At 34.7% G+C, this 21,999-nt stretch overlaps 3 protein-coding genes and 1 long non-coding RNA gene across 5 annotated transcripts; 2 read left to right on the top strand and 2 right to left on the bottom strand.

Moving 5' to 3' along the window:
- Positions 1–2,130: 2,130 nt before the first annotated feature.
- LOC130054748 (uncharacterized) lies at positions 2,131–4,027 on the bottom strand. 2 transcript variants are annotated; one of them, XR_008803058.1, is made up of 3 exons: positions 3,571–4,027; positions 2,597–2,681; positions 2,131–2,462 (listed from the first exon to the last, which is right to left on the bottom strand). It is a non-coding gene; the product is annotated as an uncharacterized LOC130054748 (long non-coding RNA). The 2 variants fall into 2 exon arrangements; XR_008803059.1 differs by lacking the exon at positions 3,571–4,027 and having other exon boundaries at positions 2,597–2,870.
- Positions 4,028–6,449: 2,422 nt separating this feature from the next.
- LOC125650546 (ras-related C3 botulinum toxin substrate 3-like) lies at positions 6,450–12,813 on the top strand. Its single transcript, XM_048878917.2, has 4 exons — positions 6,450–6,766; positions 6,876–8,800; positions 10,070–10,169; positions 10,403–12,813. The coding sequence occupies exons 1-2, from the start codon at positions 6,569–6,571 to the stop codon at positions 7,233–7,235; spliced, it is 558 nt and encodes a 185-aa protein (XP_048734874.2). The 5' UTR covers positions 6,450–6,568; the 3' UTR covers positions 7,236–8,800; positions 10,070–10,169; positions 10,403–12,813.
- On the top strand, positions 11,788–12,813 carry LOC125652760 (cdc42 homolog). Its single transcript, XM_048882148.2, has 2 exons — positions 11,788–11,985; positions 12,104–12,813. Exons 1-2 carry the CDS (start codon positions 11,788–11,790, stop codon positions 12,461–12,463), a joined length of 558 nt encoding a protein of 185 aa, XP_048738105.2. The 3' UTR covers positions 12,464–12,813.
- Positions 12,814–17,857: 5,044 nt separating this feature from the next.
- Positions 17,858–21,310, bottom strand: LOC125650939 (rho-related GTP-binding protein RhoQ-like). Its single transcript, XM_048879513.2, has 2 exons — positions 18,870–21,310; positions 17,858–18,759 (listed from the first exon to the last, which is right to left on the bottom strand). Exons 1-2 carry the CDS (start codon positions 19,065–19,067, stop codon positions 18,400–18,402), a joined length of 558 nt encoding a protein of 185 aa, XP_048735470.2. The 5' UTR covers positions 19,068–21,310; the 3' UTR covers positions 17,858–18,399.
- Between the last annotated feature and the right edge of the window lie 689 nt (positions 21,311–21,999).

The following is a 21,999-nucleotide window of genomic DNA, read 5'->3' as shown; positions in this document are numbered from 1 at the left end:
TCAAAAACTATATTTCAACTTACAACACGTATTAACTCCCATCCCCACTGACATTATTATATTTCCCTCAGAACAAAAAAACCCCCATTTTATACTATTGCCAATATAGAGCCTCATACAGTATCAGCAACCCTCATACCTGCCTTTTTACATAAGCAACAGTTAAGGTAGAGATTGATAGGTTGATGCTAAAAAAATTAACCATTGAATTTTTTTTATTTTGATATATGTTTATGATGAAGCTTCGATATAAAACATAATAAAAAATCAATGTAGGTAATCGACCTTGTTTTTGAGAAATATGGTGATTTTAACAACACCTTCTTTAGTCCTTGTAAAGCGTAAAAAGTGAAGAAAAATAAGTAGAGAGCAATATACAAATAGAGCTATAACATTTTTATTGTAAAAAGGATAATAACTTGTCATATATGGTTCCAAACAACCTTTCACATAATTGTATATTACACGTCAATTTCAAGTTCAGCAATCATTATTAACATGCAACAACATTACTTCAACAGAGCTACATTGGCCAATTATCTTAAAACAGTGCACATTATTTGCACACAGGGTCATACCTTTGCTTACGCTGCAAAAAAATTACCCATCAAATTTCTTATTTTATTTCATTAAGTGGTCAGTCTATTAGTAAGTAAAATATATGAAAAAAATCATACACCATAATGGGGTTCAATATGGAACTAGCAAAAAATTCCTAACCCCACCCCCTTTTAACAAACTACACATTTTCGTAAGAAAAAGGGTTATTAAAAGATGTTGTAAACAATCCATCAAAAACAGCTTGCTGAAATTCGAAGATTCTTTGTAATACCTTTTTTAAATCAATAAATATAATACAGAAAGTATGTATTTCAAATTTTAGCTTATATTTTGTTGTAGTTCTCGTTGTTGACCTTTGTGCACTTACACTCAGAATATAGATTTATCATACGTCATCATATTTGATGATTAATATCAAGAGTTTTCCCAAATAAAAATCCCCACAAAAAATTGAAATACAATTTATATTTGTTAAAACAAATGTCTCCATTACATCCCAACCCCTTTAATATACTGCATGGTATGGAGGAGAAAGAATGAGCAGGAACATAGACATTATGAATTGCAGTAGGTGCATTGAGAAGAAAGATTCAGCCAGAAGAGATAAACTACTGACCTTTTTATAACTTGGAATGTTTAGGCATTCCCAAATTACCTCTTTGAAAATTGAACATGACAATAAGAAGGTTTCTATAAGCTATTTCAGGGGCGGATCAGGAATTGAAGTTGGGAGGGGGGGGGGTGCAACTGTATGAGGCAGGGGTCTGGGGGCCGCCTTGAAGGGGGGGGGGGGGGGGGGGGGGGCGATTCCCCAGAAACACCTGGATTTTACAGATTTTTTAGGGCTTAAAATATGTCTCCTATGTAGTCATTTTTATTATTTTCTGTCATTTTTAATAAGGTGAAATTAATAAAATAACGCAAATTTTAAGGGTTTTTGGAAAAAGTAGCAGTTCTCCCACTAAAAGTAATTCAATAAATCAATAGATTTTGTCAGACATTTATTTCTCTGAGAGTGGAGGAAATTATGGCTTTTATCGTATATATTTCCCTAAACAAGAGACCACGATTTACTTTAAACTTGAAAATTTTAGGGGGGCTCGCGCCGGTTGCCCTCCCCCCCCCCCCACCCCACCCCACCCCTTATATCCGCCAATGCATTTATGTATGTGCTCTTGCGATTGACCTTTTTGCACTCACAATGATTGCATTAATATTTAGTTATTTTTCATACATTTTTTTTATAATAACCAGACACGATTACCTACTATAAGAAATTGATATGATTATACAGCATAGTGCACCAAATATGTTTAAATAACAACTTTATATTTAATATCAATGGAAAGATTTCCACCCAATCGACCCATGGATTGATTGATTGTATCTTGTTTAACGTCTCTCTCGAGAATTTTTTACTCATATGGAGACGTTACCAAGACCGGTGAACGGCTTTAAATTTAGGCCTTTGCTCGGCGCTTACGGTCATTGAGCAGTGAGGGTTCTTTAGCGTGCCACATCTACTGTGACACTGGGCATCCGTTTTGAAGGTCATCTCAAACACATTGATTAAAGTTATAAAATTGGTATTTTATTTTCATTTAGAAATGTTTACTGATTTTGATATATCAAAAACTTAGAATAATCAACAATGACACTTCCTCTATATTTATACAATATTATTGTCTTTAAAAAAGACATGTAATACATGAGTACATGTACTTGTTTTCCATTAAATTCACACTTTAGTATGTTGCACAATATATCCATTGCTCTGGGCTCACAAATACATTATTGATTCTATCCAAGTCCCACATTTTGCAGAAGTTCTTGAATTTTCTCTGTAACCTGTAAAGTTGTGGGGTCCAGGGGATATGACATCATCAATGTAAATGAAGTACCTGTTATAAAAAATATATTCTGTATATTCAAATATTGAAAAAGAGATGAATATCTAATATACTAAGAATTGTCTTTATAAATGTCTGGTGTTAAAATGAAAAATTCTATCTTACTAAGATAGAAAATATTGTACCTTTCTTGCTGATTTTCATGGCAAATTGCTGTTGAAGTTGTTGGCTGGAAGCCCATTTCAACTTGCACTGGTCCTTAGGATGATGCTTAGAAAAAAATCATCATAATTAATATTTGCACAGTCAGTATTAATCATTAATTATACTGTGTCAGACAATGTCAATTTTAAAATTGTGTGTCTCAATGCATGTTTAGTGAACTTTAAAATGCTGATATATTGAAAATTACACACATAACATGTATTTTATTATGTTAATTTTTAAAATCTTGTCTGAAATCAGTATTACATATGTAATGTGAACTCTTGCAGTAGTAGTACATCTGCATGATTGTTATTTATTTCATATTGTTATAGTTACCTTCTATTTAAACTGTACATACCCTCCCACCCCCGGGTCCTTAATGAGGTGAATAAACATCATAATTATCATATTACAATATGAGGTGACAGATATGTTTTCATAAACTGCCAGTTCATTCTAATAATATCAAAGTGTGGGTCAAGAGAAGGACATACATATGTTATTTTCATACAATACATTTATTTGCCTATGAGGGGGGCTTGTGATTTTACAAATATTTTAAATAAAGTTTTGTAGACCTACATGCTTGCATGAAATATGAAACCCAGATTTGAAATATCTCTTAGGTCAATGAAATTTCAAGATACTATAAGTACTATCATTTATACCAAATAGAATTTTAGTGCAACACTCCCCCCCCCCCCCCCCCCCAAAAAAAACTTGTGAGAGCCCTATTTTTTTTTCCAAATCTGGCATATACATGACATCCATTTACAATTACATGCACATGTAGGAGTTATATTTTGGGCACATATGGAATACATAAATGCACAAAAAATGAAACAGCTCCAAATTGTGCGTTTATAATCTATGTTATTATAAAATCGCGTTGTGAAATAGCAGAGGAAAAGTGGGTTGAATACAAATTCAATTTGCCATTTTTTTCACTTACCAAACGAAATTATGATTTCGTTGTCCACGTTGAATGCATCCATCGAATTCCTCTTCTCATAAGAAACTTTGTTTAAACTCTCAATGACTACATAAACAGTATTGAAACTCGCAGCACTCGGACATCACGATCACGCTACATCAACAACTTTGTTTACGTAGCGCAGCTATTCATGGTGGTGAGTTTCGTGAGGTAAAAAGTGCCATTCTGCACGGACGAAACATTTAGTCCACTATTATTACATTGACGTATTCCTAATCTAAACTATGGCCAAATTTCTATATCTATCGTCGAGACGACCCTCTCAATCATCGATTCAGTCACAGCAACAACTTGTACTTTCGGAACCCCTTTTTGTTTTTCAACTACTCTATGGCGATGTACGGAATTCCGAAAAATAATTTCACGTGAAAATACACGATTTTTACTGATCACGTGGTTGCTATCGGTCTCTACCTTAAGCTAAAAATAAATGCCGAAATTACGTCACAATTTCACAAAATCTTAAATCCTAGTCACACTACAGTTTACATGTAGCTGACAAAATCTGCAGTCCTAATCAGACTACAATTCACATTTAAAAACTGATCATACGCAGAACAAGCTCTTGCGTATCGAATCAGTTGAGAGATATAAACACCATATTCGAGGATTTCAACTTCTCCATCGTCAACTTCCCATATTTATGTAGCAATGTTCCATTATCACCTGCATATTGTGTTTACATCTCTCAACTGATTCAATACGCAAGAGCTTGTTCTGTGTATGGTCAGTTTTTAAATCGAAACAGGGTATACTGACAAACAAGTTGATGGTGCAGGGGTCCAACAGTCTCGTTTAAAATCAGCATTTCGCAATTTCTATGGTAGTTATAACGATCTAGTTTGCCAATACAACCTATCATTGGGTCAAATGCTGTCTGAAGTGTTTCAGGTCGATTGTTAGGCCGTTCTTGACACACTGAATTTGACTACAGATAACTCCGTTTACCTTATCAAGATAAAGGGCTCACAGTGCGTGTGACCGGTCGGCAGGGGATGTTTACTCCTCCTAGGCACCTGATCCCACCTCTGGTATATCCAGGGATCCGTGTTTGCCCAACTTTCTATTTTGTATTGCTTATAGGAGTTATGAGATTGATCACTGTTCGTTATCTTCGCCTTTCATCTACAAGAACTCACAAAATGACGATCTTTCAAATATCATATCATCTACACAAACAAGAACACCCAGTAGAGACTATCATATTCTCTGTAATTGCTATGAGAAGATTATGTTTCATGTTTCACCCACATATAAATTCAATCACTTTAAAAAGGATAAAAATACTTATTGATCCCAAGACACCGAAATAAAAAAAGTAATTTATGAAGGTTGACTGGCACGTCAAAGAAAGCGCCGCTCGACATAAGAAATTATATCGTTGCATAATATTTGTATGTATTGCATGTCGTATTCCCTGAACAAGATCATTATAGGCTGTTTACCTCACAAACCGTGACAAACATAGTATGTAAATTAGATGCAGGTCATATGTATCTTGTCAAGTTGTAATTAATCTGGGATGCTTTTGCTTTTCCTCTAGCAGATGTTTAGTGCAAGAGGTTGTCAAATAAGTGGATAGGTCGAGATCTGAAGAGCCGTAACGTAAGAGTAATGAGCGACCTAGATCACGTAAAAGAAGACCATCTATGCATGTTTAAGATTATTAGAAGTAGTATTTTTTGTAACACTCTTCATCTGTACAGTAATTGTTAATCTATGGATAATCTAAATGTCATTAGTCACGACAGTCATTGTTTTTTAGTCAAATCCGTTATTGACAATAACATGAGTGGGTGAAAATCATAATTAAAAAATGGACACGAAGTCTAAACAATTGATCATAAAAATATATCACGAACATGAGGCGATGTTTGATGTATACAAATCATCGATCAATACCACTCATCTGTTCCGTGCTATTCTGTGGAGCAGGAATAATGGTGACAAATTTGTTCCTGGCTTTACTCGGAGAGTATTCACGTGATAAATCCCCAGTACTAGAGGGAGACAGGTTTTCTATGTCAGTCAACATTTGTCATCTGGCGTCTCCTAACTTAACTATGATTTATCAAATGCTCTGAAAAAAGTCTAAATGGCAGAAAATTAAAATATAAAAACTTCTTGCTTTTATTTCTTTTGAATTAATTTCCCTAACTTTTCTAATTAATGGATACATTGAAGTTAATATTGTCTTAATTCATTAAATTTACAATTAAAGTGATAATTTATTGTTACTTAGAAACCTTGATTCATATGAATTATTAAATTTAGAATTTTCTGAAAATTACAAAATTTCAAAAAGGGAAGTTTTCGACATGCCAAATCATCCGCAAAAGTTAATGCACTGACTGCGCTTTAATCATCGAATTTATCGAATGGGTATAAACGATGAAAAATCATTCTACACGACAGGGGTTAAATGTGGTAAAAAGTAATCTAATTGCTATCTTGGGAACGAGATCATAAGTATTGAAACTGGCTTGTAATTCTCACGCTAATCTTCTTTACCCTTGTCATTCATTAATTTAAGAAAATAATTATTTTATATTGATGAAACACTTCTGGATTAAATGTCATATTCATTAGTTATATAGTTCAATACATGCTTTTTACGGTGCAAATTTATCATGTATTTTCCTACATCTGTACGTGATTTACAAATGAGGGATGGGTATTACATGATCAGATGTACAGTACTCTGGGATAAATAGATGATAATGATCCAGCACTAATTTGATCCAGTTGTTATATATTAACATGGTGACAGCGTTCTGTTTTAATTCATTAATTCACTTGACATGCTCATAAGACTACATTTCACGGTCTAGGTGACCAGGAAATAAAGTGCTTACGTCAAACGCCCATCAGCATTATAAAAGGCGACGTGACTAAGCTTGCACACATTTTCAACTCTCTCTCTCCCGGTGTGAAGAAGTAGCTAAACTTTACAAAGATGGTGGTGTCTATTACCAAAAGCTTTCACTGCACTGTGGTTGGTGATGGTTTGGTTGGAAAGTCTTGTCTTGTGGAGCGATTTCTTGGTGGAGACTTTACTAATGAGTATGTGGCCACTCTTCAGGATGATTACACTACAAAATGCAACCTTAATGGAGATAACCTAAACATGAACATCACCGATATTGCAGGAGAGGTAAGTTCTCTTACTTTTATACATGTATTGAACGAGGCATTTGCACTTAAAATTATACCTAATATCTGTTGCATTCAAAAACTTCATATTTCCTCTTTCTACTTTACAGCACGAAGACTTGGCTTCCCTTGATGTTCCGGATGTTTATATCGTCTGCTTCAGTCTCGTGGACAAAGACTCCATGGAGAGCGTGCTCAACTTCTGGGTTCCCAGGATACGTTCTCAAAGCAAACACACACCTATTGTCCTCATCGGGACTCAGTTAGACAAGCGACGAGCCCACAAGAAATGTCATATTTCTACTGAGGAGGGGCTTTCATCGGCTCAATCGATTTGTGCAGCAGCATACGTGGAATGCTCAGCGAAAGACAACACTGGGATAGATGTAGCATTCTACAGCGTGATTCTGGCCAGCAACACGTGCAGCAGAAGAAAATCAAGTCTCTTCAAACGCGTGCTTGGAAGATGAACTGATGCAAAAAATTTGGACGTATGGTCCGTGTGCCATTCTTCATCTGTGTTCAGATTGATATTAAAAGTGACGAATATTCATGCAATTATTTCGTCATCGGTGAATTCTGGGATTCAATATACCCTTGGCTAGGGTGAGATGCTCAGGACAATCCTCCTCTCGTTGTCAGAATTTCCCCAAGCTTATCACTGCCAACCCTCGCGTGCAGCGTGGAACAGAAGTTGATCCCACATATTTAAGCAGGAAACATCACTACGGGCATGGAGACGTTTGAGATCATAAATATCGCCTCTTTACGTTGAATTACATACAATTAAATTTAACATAGAGGTTTTTGTTTACTTATGCAGTATGTGAATATCAATGTCAAATATCTCAATGCATGTTAAAACTGTGGAAAAACAAGCGTCATCTTATGAATAAAATTCATGTTATTGCAACAATTGTGCTTACTTTTCTCATTCACAGATCATTATGACAATGAATGAATCGCAAAAGAAATTGCAAGAATGACCATATACATGTATAGTCTTAGACCTTATGGTGAAGCAAGAAAATCTACCTATAATGTTAACTTTTATTGCAACTACAGTGTATGATATTAAGTTGAGATGCCATTCCTTGAAATGAAGAGGATTACTTTCTTCCTTTATGTGCAGGACAAATACTGGAAGTAAAGGTATAGCATGCCCAGCGGCATGGTTACATAAGGGATTCAGTGAGCAGGTTAAATGACCGATGGTTTCAGGTTAAATATAGTTTCATCAATCCGCTCAGCTATTTCAGGGTTTTACCACCGAAAATCCTAGATTAAGGACAGAATTAAATTGTTTAATAATGCATCCAGATTTCTAACCCTTTTACTCTTCGATCGAAAACAACATTACAATAGTAATGCAAAGTCATCACGGGTGTCACAATACGAAGGTAAAAATCACAACCTGAAACGGAAAACAGGGTATCTAGGTCCCCTTTAGAAATCACTCACAGTAAGTTAAATGTGACGAGAAACTTTAAACAAATTGACACCTATGTTAATCACAAATCCTCCTTTTGAATACTGCAGTCAGCTGATGGTGTTATATTCGAACTTCCTCCTACTAATACTGCACTGACAGAGAGAGGGTTCGTGCTCTGTAGTCAGTATCGTGGCTTGATGTTGGGATGGTGAACAAGACGTGAATGTGAAATATTTTGTACCAATACGCAGTGAAATCTTCATGATTGGAATATTACGTAGATGGCTTGATATTATTTTCATTTAAATTTATTCTGAGATTCTCTCTCACTGGGATGTCGTTTAACGATTAGTAGTGTGCAATTAATGTGTACAATTAATGTTAGAATGATAAAATAACAACACACCAGAGACTTGTAGTCCTTAAACGCATATTGAGTTCCAACTTTCATATACTGTAGCTATGTAATTATAGTTCGGGAATTTTTTTTTTATATTTGACGTAAATGTGTTTGGAGGTGGACATTTTAGGAGTTTTATTTGTATTATTGATGGCTTGTCAAGCACGGCTAACTAAACAGAGGAAGATGACCTCTTGAGTTGGGTAAGGATTTTCTGGACAATGACCTTTGTCAATTTTAAAGTAGAAAATGCCAAAACTTCGTATGAATCAAACGAAATCGATTCATGAATATCATGTAAAAATTATGAAATGTAATTAAAAACTGGTTACGGATAAAACATCCATGCTACATGTATATAAAACATAGAAAAGAGATCATTAAGCTTCATCGCAAATATCATCGAAGTCATCAATATGAAAATGAGAGGTGGACACTAAAACAACCCCTGTTGTACCGTGAGTGAGTAAGGCGCACCCACGTATATTTCGCCACAAAGTGCCCACTGAATGTCCCGTTGTCTTCTTGTTGATCAAGTTCTATTTCTGGTAAAACCGGAACAACGTGCATTTATAATCAAACTGGGAAATGGTACCTTGGTCGTTTACTTTTTATTTTAGAATAAGATTAGCTATGACACAGAACTCTTACGCAAACATCAGTAGGCACATTGTCTACCAGTGAACCCCAAGGTCACGAGGCAAAGCTTTATTTCAATGTTCTCTTTTGTTTTTATCAATGATTAAAAATCAGATTTATAAATTCAAATGAACTCTAATGTCTCAAAATCATAAATTCTAATTGCTTTATGCGTAAGCACTTCTGCTTCCCCCATTTTTGTATTTCATCACTGGCACTGAATCATTTGCAATATTGTTTGCAAAAAGGGACAAATTTTGGAAATTGGCAAAAATCTTCTTTAGCACTCGCTTAACCCATAAAACATATTGAAATATTGCAATGAAAAAGAAAAACTCTTTAAATATATTGTTAATTATGTAACAGTGAGACACCTTTACATTGCATGTATGTGCATTCAAGCTTATTAAACACGTGCGTGTAGCAACGCGATTTATTTCTTTGACAAAAAGATTTTATTCAAAACGCTTTCAGGGCCGTAAATTAACCTTCAATTTGGAGGAGGCAGGAAATTAGGCGGGGGTCACATTTTGTGCACACTGAACATGTTTCGTGCAAAATCCTTGATTCTAGGGCCTTCTAAGATGTTACTTGACTAACTCATTCTAAAAGAAAGATTTGGAATGCTTTTTAAGGGAGGTATCATGTTCTTAGTTATTGGAAACAACATAAATTCTAATGAACTTTAAATTTTAATTTTTTTTTGGCTCAAAAGTTGGAGGAGGCAGCTGCCTCCTCCGCCTCCATGTAATTTACGGCCCTGGCTTTATATTTCAAGAATTATTGTCAAGTAGAAAATTTTGTATCCCCCCTTTTTGTGTCGTCTTTGACAGTTGAAGTCGTCTGCACGTGGTATTGGTATCCGAACAGAGAGCCTAAAACACCGCGACAGTTCGGCGACAATTTTGACATTTTTTTGCATGTATCATAAACGTATGTAAATTCGGTCATTCGCAATTCTAATGTGGTAAGACATCTAAGTTCATCACTTGTTAATTATATTTATTAACATACGGAGCACATGTAGGACTGCAAATACGTGCATACGATGATTTCATATTCAAGTAAATATATTGTAATGTTGGAGTTAATGTCTTTTTAACTTTATTTTGAGAGTTAAAATTGTACAATAAATATAAAATTAAACCTGTTTTTATGTTTTATAGTTTATACACAGAAACCAAGATGGCAAACGACCAAGTGCAGGTTACTGTGACATCAGCAGTTTGTTTCAATGATAAACGGAATCAACAAGCTGATTGTGCAAGAGCATCGACATGGAAAGTAAAGCTAAACAGAAAAACAAGATTTACAATATGTTGCCTTCATAAAGAGATAATGGTTTGGTCATGGTAATGAGCATCTTAATAACACCTATGTCATTACGTAACCAGCTGTTCGTCAAACAGGATGGGGTGTTGGTGTTTATCACTATCGCAGTCTTCATGTGTATGTCAGTTAATTTATTCATTTATCTAATAACCGATTCTGCGAAGTTTTTAAAGTCCCATATTAATCACCAATTAACAAGTAAGATAAACTATTGAAATTTTAGCTGTTTACCATGATATACCCCTTTCACAGTTAAAAATCATCAAATCTTACTACGTTTTACACTGCAGGACCTCTAAGTGTTTTGCACCTACACATTGAATATTTATACCTCTATACCCAAAGAAAGAAGAGTATGTGCGTATTGCGGTTTTGAATAGTGTTTATTTGCCTTATACTTTCTCTGAGTGTAGATTTTTCTACCATCTATGTATTTTACAGCTATGAATTAGAAATCTTTAGATGACTAAAGTAGAAATAATGTCACCAATCTCCCCATCTATTGTCTTGTTCTATTATAAAATTGTAAATGGTTATTAGGAATTATGATTTTTCATAAGTAGGCCAACAGCTGTGTCTATAATGCAAAAAATAGATATGGTGCCTTTTTTAATCTCTAACCTTAAACTTCTTTAGCCAGTTCTAGGTCAACTGCATACGATGCCAGTTTCATAACTCTAACCCTTTGTTAAAAACTAGTCTTTAAAACACTTGATATGGATTAAACTTGAAACTTTATTAAACAACTTACGTTCACTTAATCATCATGTTCGAGACCCCTTGGGTGTCCAAATATTGTTTTATATAAGTAAAATTTAAATACCCGAATAAAAGCAGTTCTGTTTGGAACACTTTTTCTATATTTGTTGCAAACATTAGGACAAATCCCTTTTCAGGTGTCCTAAGGTCGTCTGCCTTGGATATTTGCAGATTTAATGTCCATGGTTGCGTATTTAATATTTAATAGCCTGCAGAAAGGTCAAGACTGAAAGTTCAATCAATCCTGGGATGTTTTTCGGTGTAAGATGACTCAACGTAAAACTGGAGTGTTTTGATATGCTATCAAAATAATGGTCATGGTCTAGATAACAAGGAAATAAATCAAGGTCTACGTCACTTCTGTGAAAACTATATAAGACAGGAGAGGCGAGGCGATTTACCAGTTCATCGCTCGCTCTATTCCTTTAATACACAACCCACAATAATTAAGGAATTTATAATGGTCGTTGCAATGCAGAAATCTGTTCAGTGTACGGTTGTTGGAGATGGTTTAGTTGGAAAGTCAAGTTTAGTTAAAAGACTGATCAGTGGAAAGTTTCACCAGGAGTATGTGGCCACCCTCAAGGACGATTACGTTACCAAACTGTCCGCTAATGGGGATGCATATACCCTGAATGTCTCAGATATTGCTGGGGAGGTAAGCTGACCACACTCAAGTGTCCATTAAGACTGATTATATCAACTAACTAAATCTAATATTTAGATTTAAAATTTCAATTCAAGAGTATTTACGTTTTTTTTTTTAAATTTTGCAGCATGAGGACTTGTCTTCATTAGCAACGCCAGACATCTACATTGTTTGCTTCAGCCTTGTTGATGATGACTCAATGGACGGCGTCCTTAATTTTTGGAATCCCAAACTCCGGACAATCGGGAAGCATACCCCAATCGTCCTTGTAGGAACACAGTCTGATTTGAGACAAACTGGTCAAACTGGACATATTACTACATCCGATGGCCTGGCTTTGGCGAAGTCGATGAGAGCTGATGCCTACGTGGAATGTTCTTCCAAGTCTGGCTCCGGAGTGCTGGAAGCCTTCCAGAGCGCCTTAATGGCGAGCATCAGATACAAAAAGAGGAAGGCCAACATCCTAAAACGTGTTCTAGGACGATGAAGAGGTGGCTTTCACGTTTGATATTTAGTGGTCCGTGTACCACTGTTCTTACGTTCTAAGAAATGTTCTTGGAAAACCAAATCAATGATGTTGTTCATCGTTGTGGGAGTAAACAGAACACCCCGTCGCATTTCTCTCATCCCTACTTCTTGCTTCTGCGTCTGTGCAGGACACCAGCAAAGACCTGAATTGAAGTCTTCCAAACAGTGATAAGAAGTGTGAGAGAGAACAAGCGTTAAAACTGTTCTTTTATTTGCAAAAGTCATTGTAATGTTACTAAATGACATTCTTATAGCATGTTGTCGAACGGATTCATGTCTGATGTAACTAAATAAAGATTTCTTTTGAAAGCAGGCGTTCTATGTGTCTTTGATATTCATAAAAAAGTTCAGCTCATTAGAGCAATATAATGTGGCAAATAATAACATAAATCTATATATTTTGAACGACTGGAGGGAGAGATAATAGCAAAACTTACCTGTTTTATGCTTATTAAGGGATGATGACATCATTGCAGATTTTCAGATGAGGAGTTGAATAATAAGTTGTCCCTAAATAGAAACCATTGTGCATTTTAATTACTATAAAAAGAAACGGACGTAATCTGTTCATCGGTGTGGCAAATGGTGCTATATTTGGCGCAAATGAAATATGCTGAGTTGACTGGCATCATGCTCTATAAATAAAGGTATTTCTTAGTGGAATGCAATGAAGCACATCTCAATGGTTCAGAAACAAAGTCCAAAAGGTGTTTAGTACCACTTGTGTCATTACTCATTTTCTATTTACACATATCATTGTCTATAGCTGAGCGTTGTGAGGACAATACTATTTACAAATATTACTGTCTAAATATAGCTGAACGTTGTGAGGGCAATACTATTTACAACATTCGATTTGGTCATAACTATTTTTTGTACTTTATCGTTTGAGCTGTTTTTTTTATTATTATTATTTTAAAGAGTTTTAAAAACAGATGATTTACATAAAGATATGCAGAAAAACAGAACTGGTTTGGAGAAGGAATTTAAAGCAAGACAATGAAGATTCGGATTTATCATTAGGAAAATGGCTTATGGGTTCCTATCATCATTTTAAGAAGCATTGTAAATTAAAAAAAAAATTCATGGGTCTTCTTTCAGTTTCATGGTGTCTGACGAAATATTCTTGAAACATCGTTGTGTAAATGTAAAATAACAACCAGAAAACGGACAGAATAGCAATGTTATGCAACGTAGAAGAGAACAAGGAACTTGAAGCTGTTCAGTTTTCAAGTTTACCGCATCACGAATGTAACGTCTATGACAATAAGCGCAATCGCCATAATGTCTGGGTTAAGCCGATATTTATCACATTCCTGACGATAGTGATTATTTAAGTTATTATAAATGCAAATTTAATATGTTCAATTGTCAACCTTACGTTACTACCACTATGGGTCATCCTGCGTCTGTCAGATCTCCGAATTAATTTGCGTCGACAACAATTTATTTCCTTTGCTCAGATTGCAAGGAAATCTTTAATGTCAGGGCAAAAAATGTACCAAACGTGGAGATCTGGAGGAAATATAATTGTAATGTACCAAACGTGGAGATCTAGAGGAAATATAATTGTAATGAACCAGCAGTTCAAGTTCTTTAAAATGAGGCTGAAATCCATGATTTCACCGAGATATGCACGATTTCCATGGCATGTTTAGAGAGCAAAGTGTTTTTGCCAAAAGACCTTTTTGAAGCTCTCCAAATTTATAAGTTCGTTGCAGAGGAGAACATGTGTTCGAAATGTCTAAACGATATGGATTAGAACATCGCTTCTGATTAAATACAAGGTTACCAGGACTTGAATATCTTTGCAAATTGACACATTTTTCATATCACTTTTCTGACACTTCATCATGCAAAACGCTTACCATGGTAATTTCCCCTATTATTAGAAGATACGAGTTGTATATGCTTTGCGGTATAGTTTAAACTCATAAGAATTTCTTTCAACAAAATCGAAAAAGATAGAATTCTTACATTTTTCTTCTTCAAATTCTCGCCGGCTGGATTATTTAATGCACTTGGTACTTAATACGAGCGTAAACAAGCTATAAAAGAAATTTAAGCTTTTAAATAGTTCATGTCCGAAAGGATCATTCAAGCACAATGGTCATCTAAGGTAAAGGTTATCGAAAAAACCCAGATACACTGTCTGACACATCAATGGTGAAAATAGTTATATAATTTCTTACTCTGAATCCCCGTTACCTGTCGAGCTGGGAAGGTTGACAGGCATACCACTGAATGAATGTACACATTGTAACACGGGAAATACAGCAGATGAATTTCATAATATATTAATTAAAGGGTAGAGCACTTTCTCACATACGAAAGAAAAATGTTACAAATTTTGTGTACTTGTGGATCATGTACCTCAATTTTCCGATCTCATGTGAAAACCACTATGTGTATATTTATCATAGAAATATAATTATGATTTAGCCTGTCCTCCATGATTTTTATGCTTTCATCTGTTCCATCTTATTTTCATAATCTGAATCTAATTGTATACTTTGTATAAGAAATGTATGTTTGTATATTATTTATTGTCCTCGTGTACCATATGAAAAAAGTGAAGATAACGAACAGTGATTAATCTCATAATTCCCATAAATATTACAAAATTAAATGTAGGACAAAGACGGATTCTTGGGTAGGATAAAATGCCTTGGAGGAGTAAGCATCCCCTGTTAACCTATCACGCCCGCCGTTATATATGGTTTCTAGAGAACAAATGGGCTTAAACATGTTTCATTACGAGATGAATTACACATGTAATATCACTTCATATATAATGTTTATGAACAAATAAAGTAAGCGATGAGAAGGAATTCTCACCTCATCAGAATGTAGTGCTATGTTGTCGTTTACAAAAACGGGTAAATAAAAGTCCGTGGTCATACTATGGAAATGAAAATCTAAGTAATTCAAAATAGCCACGTGTTTGTACTATTGAGTGGAATGTTAGTATTGACACATCGGTGGTTTATTACTAAAAGTATACACAATTTCATCGAATCCAATTAAAGCACACAATGCCTTCAGATTCCTCAAATTTTTTAGGACCTGTCAACTGTATAACGATTAGAAGGAAGGAACATTACGATATTATCAAACCCATTACAGCCAAAATCGACAAAGGTTAACAATTTTACCTTCCATAACTTTAGATTTATCCATTTTTTTATATAGATAAATGTCGAGTCGTATGTACACTACAGCACGTTTTCACTAAAACGCAACCGCTTTCCACGAGATTAACGTTATTTCATTTTCATTTCATTTATTCGCTCAAACCATTCACAATGGTACATGAGATACATAACTTTGATTTTGTAATTATATAAAAAATATTTCCAAGGGTATAAATAATACATGCATAGATATGTTCATAAGCACAAAATAGAGGTGGGGGCAAAATGCATACAAAGAGAGTCGGACCAATCTAATTAAAATTATATCTATCATTGCTCCCGTTTTATTGATATTGAAATATACGCGCGACATATCAATAAACAAGAGCAAGTGATAGAGCTAATTTTAATTAGATTGAGAGTCGGACATTTAATAAATATAAATATTAGGGAGGACAGCAGACTATCTCCTGAATGTTAGAAATAAATATACATAGTTTTAATAAAAAATGTTTTAAAGTTTCATGATGTCATCATACTTTCCTCAGTATACATTTAAAGAAATGAATTTCGACGCTTCACACTTGCAAACTTCAAGATGCGCGCGCTTCATGAAAAATATGCCTGTGTGAAGAAGCGCGCGCTTCATGAAAAGTATGGGTGTGTGAAGCGTTACATTTCACACTCTCATATATTTTTTTCAAAATGGGAGTTTATTTGTTATATTTACATTCTGCTTTCAGTTCTGTCGGAATTCCTAGCCATTATAATAGACGTACTATGTTTATCTGTATCCATACGCGCATTGTTTGCACCTGCAACGCACTCACAAGGAAATGGCTATCATTGCAATTTGTTGCGATATCAACGGCAAAAATATTGAAAATGTAAATATATATGAATCGGTGTCAAAAGTAACTGGTACATATCAACCGGTTTAAGGTGTATATAAACCACTTTGACATTACTGCTTATTATTTCCCTTGACCACAAATATTCCAATTCCTGTTTGCTTTGTTTTCCCCTCAACTAAAATATAAAAACTGCACAGCTTGAAAAATTATATTCTCCTAAAATTATGTAACAATGGTATCTTTCAGTGAAAACAAATCTCTCTTAAAATGTCTTCAAACAGGAACTGTCAAGTATAAACGCACTGGTTTCTTATTCAAACGAAATAAGATTAGCTGAGAAGGGATATCAACCGAAAGTTACGTCTGATGATGTGTGACTTCAAAGAATTGTAACTAAAGAAACAAAAACGAAAAACTCTCCAAACCGTAGGATAAGTCAAACATGATTTAAAATTTACCGTTTGCCCGTGGTAAGCTACTTGACCTTCGTATCACCCAAATTATCCTCATTGAAATATATTTCAGATAGATAAGTGTAAGCTGATTTAAGGATCGATGTAGAAATTGTTAGGAGGAATTATTTAGTAACAAAAACCTATTCTTTAAAGAATAGCACTTCAACTCATCCACCCGATCCCAAGACGCCCAGTGGCAGGTCATTTTAGTATGCTTATTTTTGTCATTTTATTAATTTGTATACAGTGCATGCAGTGCTGAATTTACAGCTTTGCAGTCAATATACATGTATGAAAAATAAATATATTTGCAGTGTCCAATTTTGATGATAATTTGTAGTGTCAGCCAATTGTTTATAGTTATATAAACATTCCAACATGTACGAAGATTGCATCTTTCAATAATGCAATAATAATTGTTCGTCTACAGAGTGATAGCATTGACTTTTAAGATTTATTTAATTACAGAAGAATTTAATCCTGTGAAATCAATCAACATCTCTCAACGTCAAGTAGATCGTGGTAGAATCTTCTGACATTTGAACAATCTGTTAACAAGCTTGATTGACTATTTTAAGTAAATCACTTTAACAGTTGAATGCATTCGAATCATTATGTCTACAATCTGAATGAGTTTCGTATGTATAAAAACGATTTGATCTCCGGAATTCTAATTAACGACGAGAAATTGAATAGGCAGATTTTATAACTGGTACTTTTTGATAACCTTAACACTCGTATTGATTGGTTAGGAAAATATGCATAACGTTAAATATATCTAAAGATTATTCCATAATTCAAGCTTTCAAGTACACATTTTCTAAATACTTCAACACATGCATACTAAACAATGTTATACTTCAACATATGTCATTTGCTACTGGTGTCAATTAATAAGCAAAACATGAACTATCAAATCACTACTTTATTTGAAAGATATATAGAATGATTTCAATGGAGTTTACATCCAAAATATCCACATATTTACAGTTTTTATTTACAAAGTTCATTGTTAATCAAACACTCGCGTGTTGGCATGCTTTGTCGCTTGTGCTAAACACTCGTGCGTTTTCGTACGTTGTCGCTTGTACTAAACACTCGTGTGTTCTTGTGCTAAACACTCGTGCGTTTTCGTACATTGTCGCTTGTGCTTCAGCGGTTTTCATCTTCTTCATTGATTCTGTTAAACCAGTCAATGATGCCACTTCCACTTTTAACAATTTAGTGGGGAAATACGTTTCTGGACCGCTGGCGTTTTAGACTTCTATTCCATTTCCTTCTATAGCCATTGGGAAGCTCATAATCCACAAGGAAAGCTTATTTGGTTTTGGCGGCAGTAGGAGCGTCGATTTCGGAAGACCGTTCATTCCTCCGAGAAGTACTCTTATCATTTTATTATATAACTCAGTAGTGACTCAAGGGCCACTTTGTCGGAGCAGTGGATAAAATGTTTCAACGACTAAACATGCGTTTTATAATGTTCACTTTTTTCTTGCAATGGCGAATTCTGGCATGTACAGTCTTTTCAAATACTTCCCGAATTTTCATATCCGTTTTAGCGGAGCACTCTAGGTAGTATTCAGTTCCCAAACTTTTAGCTATTTTACGTCCTTGTTCAGCCGATATATGTCCATTTTCAGTTGCATTTCGCATGTCTGACTGGGTACCAACAAGTACGATAGGGATATATTTTCCCACGGAGCGAATTTTAGGCATCCAGAAGTTTTCGACGCTATCCAGCGAATCTCTGTCCACTAAGCTGAAGCAGACGATGAAGATTTCGGGTGTTGGTAGAGAGGACATGTCTTCGTGCTATTCAAGATATAAATCATATACATTAGTACTAGTAAACTGTGTAGAGCATGCGAAAACTCATCATCTTAATCATGACGAAAAGAAATGAAGATGTGCAATGTTCTTACCTCTCCAGCAATGTCGGTGACATGCAGGCGATACACATCTCCATTTGTAGACACTCTAGCGGTGTATTCATCCTTTAGCGTGGCGACATATTCCGGGTTGAATTGTCCACGCACAAACTTCTGAACAAGACTCGACTTTCCCACAAATCCATCACCAACAACAGTGCAATGAACAGCTTTCTCTGCAGCAGCAACCATTTTGAATTCCAACAGTGGTCGTAAAGAAGGATGTAACAAACTGTGAATATACTATAATGCAACTACCACGTAGTCGTTTGGGAGATTCCAGTTAAATGGTAGTGGTTGAAGTCTTCAGCTCCTTATATATCCAGCTGTGACGTAGGAACCGTCAGATTATAGTTCAAAAGATCCGATCTTTAGTCATTTGATACACGTACAAAAGGACATTGCCGGATTATCAGAGCACTAAGTACATACACTCACCATTTCATATCGATATTAATACAATATTTAATTTGTGTCTACATAGATATAGATATAGCTTTTCAAAATATTTTAACAGTAATGAAAACATTGTCACACACTGTTGTCGTAATGACCATTCTCTACATAAAAGACTCTAAATGTGTCACAAAGGTGAAAGTTTTGGGGGACATTCATTTCTGTATGAGTTCTATCGATTCCTTATGATCGTTCATTTATTGTGTTTAGTCTGAATTATATGATTATTCATACTTTTTTCTTATCAAATTCTTTGTCATCTGACATTCTTTATGAAACGTTAAAAATCATTAATTGCATTATCTGAGAACGAAAAAAAGGTGAAGATACCGAACATGATCAACAATTTTATAGATCTTATAAATACTACAAAATTGAGAGTAGAGCAAACATGGGCCCTGGAAACACCAACTGTCGACCAGGTCACACCCGACATGTTTTGAAAATGTCACAAATAATTTGCAAGAGATAATTTGAAATTGTCACAAACATATTCTTACAAATAATTGGGAAGCAAAGTTGTTTTTGAAGACGTCAAAAAAAAGTCCCGTTCTGGACAAGCTGTAGCTGACATTAGACTATAGGTAGATATCATCTCACCAGTTCCCCGTATTGTTTCCCAATACCTTGTTTTGTTAATCTCTTACATTGTCAAGTTTTATCTTCACGTGTCACTCTGTTTATAACTTAACGGTTAATTTGATTATTAAGAATATGTCGAGACGACATTTTAAGGACAATGGAGACGTCTATTGGATCATTATCGTGGAACAGGAGTATGGCCTTGGTAACATCACGGTACAAATGTTATTCTGTACCACTGAGTCAATACAACGTACTCAATACAATGTAATAAATACAATGCACTCTTCTTTAAATTAATATCGGTACTTGTTTAGTCGATGTGACCTATAGAAAAAAAAAATGATAAAAGGGTTCTTGAGTTCATGACATAAGGTGTAACCCTCTTGCTCAGAAAATTTGGGGAGATTCTTCGTGAATATATTCTAAACGCACAGAAAACACAATACATTCCTGTCAAAGTCATTTTCAAGTCTGACAAATTTTCTCGTGTTAATAATAAAGTATTGATGTCCTTTTCATTTTGATAGATATAAACGTTTTGTTTGTTATTATACATTGTTTCGTAATAACACTTCAAAACAATACGTTATTTACAGTTCATCAGTGTAGGGTATTGAATATGGGTTTCCCACGAGCAGTAGTGGATGGAAAGGAGAAGTTAAAAGCCAAGATCAGACAACATGTCGGTATCCACACACACGCGCGCACACAAAGAGATAGTCCGAAATATCTGACGTTTTCCTGGCTTTTTAAAGGGACTGGTTCACGATTTTTGATAAAAATATTTTTCATTTTTGATGTTAAACATTAAAAATATAACTCATTTAATGTTGACATCCAAAATTTGGACCTTCTAAATACAAGAATAAAAGCAATATTTTAGCCTTGAATCTTTGTTATGTAAACAAAGACTCGAGTCATTTTATGTATACAAACAAGCAAGTAAAATATTGATTTTGTAAAATAAAGCATCTTAATTTTGCGTAGTCCCAAATTTTAACTTTTAGATGACACATTTTACCCCAAAAATGTTTGAAATGTGAAAGATATAATAAACTTAGATCGATATATATTTCTTTTGAAAATTTCGTAAACAATAACACACCGCAATCTATGTTTACAAAACAAATAATAAACTCTCTACAATGAGCTTCTGTGATAACGTATCACTTTAATTTTTATGTGAAATCTTTTAAACACATCAGGCAGTAGATTTTGATCATTGAAAGTGAAGAAGAAAATTTTGGGGAAAATCGTGAATCAGTCCCTTTAAATGATTTTAATATTTACCGGGACGGCACGATAAATATCAAAATCATAAAAAAAACCCAGGAAAACGCAAGATATTTCGGACTAACAGAGATACAGAGAGAGAGAGAGAGAGAGAGAGAGAGAGAGAGAGAGAGAGAATTAAAAAAAAAGCAAAATTTCAAGCACTTATAAGACGTTAAAATGGGTGTACGAAGCATTAAAACCGCCTAATTTCAATAATAAGGATAACCTGACGTCCGAGCTGCTATTATACAGTCATCATGATACAGGAGTTAACATGTTCATAGGATCTGTCAAATCACGGATATAATATACAACATTAACATGATAATGAAACCTCCTCCATACTCTCATCAAGTCTGAGACAGCTGACGTAAGTTACCAAGGATATTGTATAGTACGATATATCACATACGTTATCCTATTATAGAGAAGGGTTGTCCCTAATGGTGTATAACGTTACAATGTTGAGATTGAAAAGCATCTATTGAAGGCAAAGTAAAAGCACACACCATACAGTGAAGGGGAATTAATGAAGTCTATACAAATGCTGAATTATGTACCGTATTTTACAGATCACAATCATCTGAATTTTTCATGGTAATTTACACTCCCTTAGTAATATCCGTGCCCAATGATTTTGAATTTGTTGTCCGTCTCTTTCAGATTAATGTCCTTATTCTTAAATAACTTACACTGGTACCTTTTAATATATCCGGTCAGAAGATTAGATATGTCCAACCAAACCTAATCAATTATATGTACATTATCATCATCATTGTTAAAGAAGTATTAAGTCCTAAACTAAATT

Source organism: Ostrea edulis, chromosome 5 (assembly GCF_947568905.1).
Source record: "Ostrea edulis chromosome 5, xbOstEdul1.1, whole genome shotgun sequence".
NCBI classification, from domain to species: domain Eukaryota; kingdom Metazoa; phylum Mollusca; class Bivalvia; order Ostreida; family Ostreidae; genus Ostrea; species Ostrea edulis.
Note: the sequence above shows the minus strand (reverse complement) of the source record. Positions and strands in the feature narration are given on the sequence as shown.

What these genes read in the sequence shown, in the direction of transcription:
- LOC125650546 (XM_048878917.2), top strand. Translation starts at nt 6,569, where the DNA reads ATGGTGGTGTCTATTACCAAAAGCTTTCACTGCACTGTGGTTGGTGAT. An exon ending in TCACCGATATTGCAGGAGAG is followed by an intron (nt 6,767 to 6,875) that starts GTAAGTTCTCTT and finishes TCTACTTTACAG; the next exon opens with CACGAAGACTTGGCTTCCCT.
- LOC125652760 (XM_048882148.2), top strand. Translation starts at nt 11,788, where the DNA reads ATGGTCGTTGCAATGCAGAAATCTGTTCAGTGTACGGTTGTTGGAGAT. An exon ending in TCTCAGATATTGCTGGGGAG is followed by an intron (nt 11,986 to 12,103) that starts GTAAGCTGACCA and finishes TAAATTTTGCAG; the next exon opens with CATGAGGACTTGTCTTCATT.
- LOC125650939 (XM_048879513.2), bottom strand. Translation starts at nt 19,067, where the DNA reads ATGGTTGCTGCTGCAGAGAAAGCTGTTCATTGCACTGTTGTTGGTGAT. An exon ending in TCACCGACATTGCTGGAGAG is followed by an intron (nt 18,760 to 18,869) that starts GTAAGAACATTG and finishes TATCTTGAATAG; the next exon opens with CACGAAGACATGTCCTCTCT.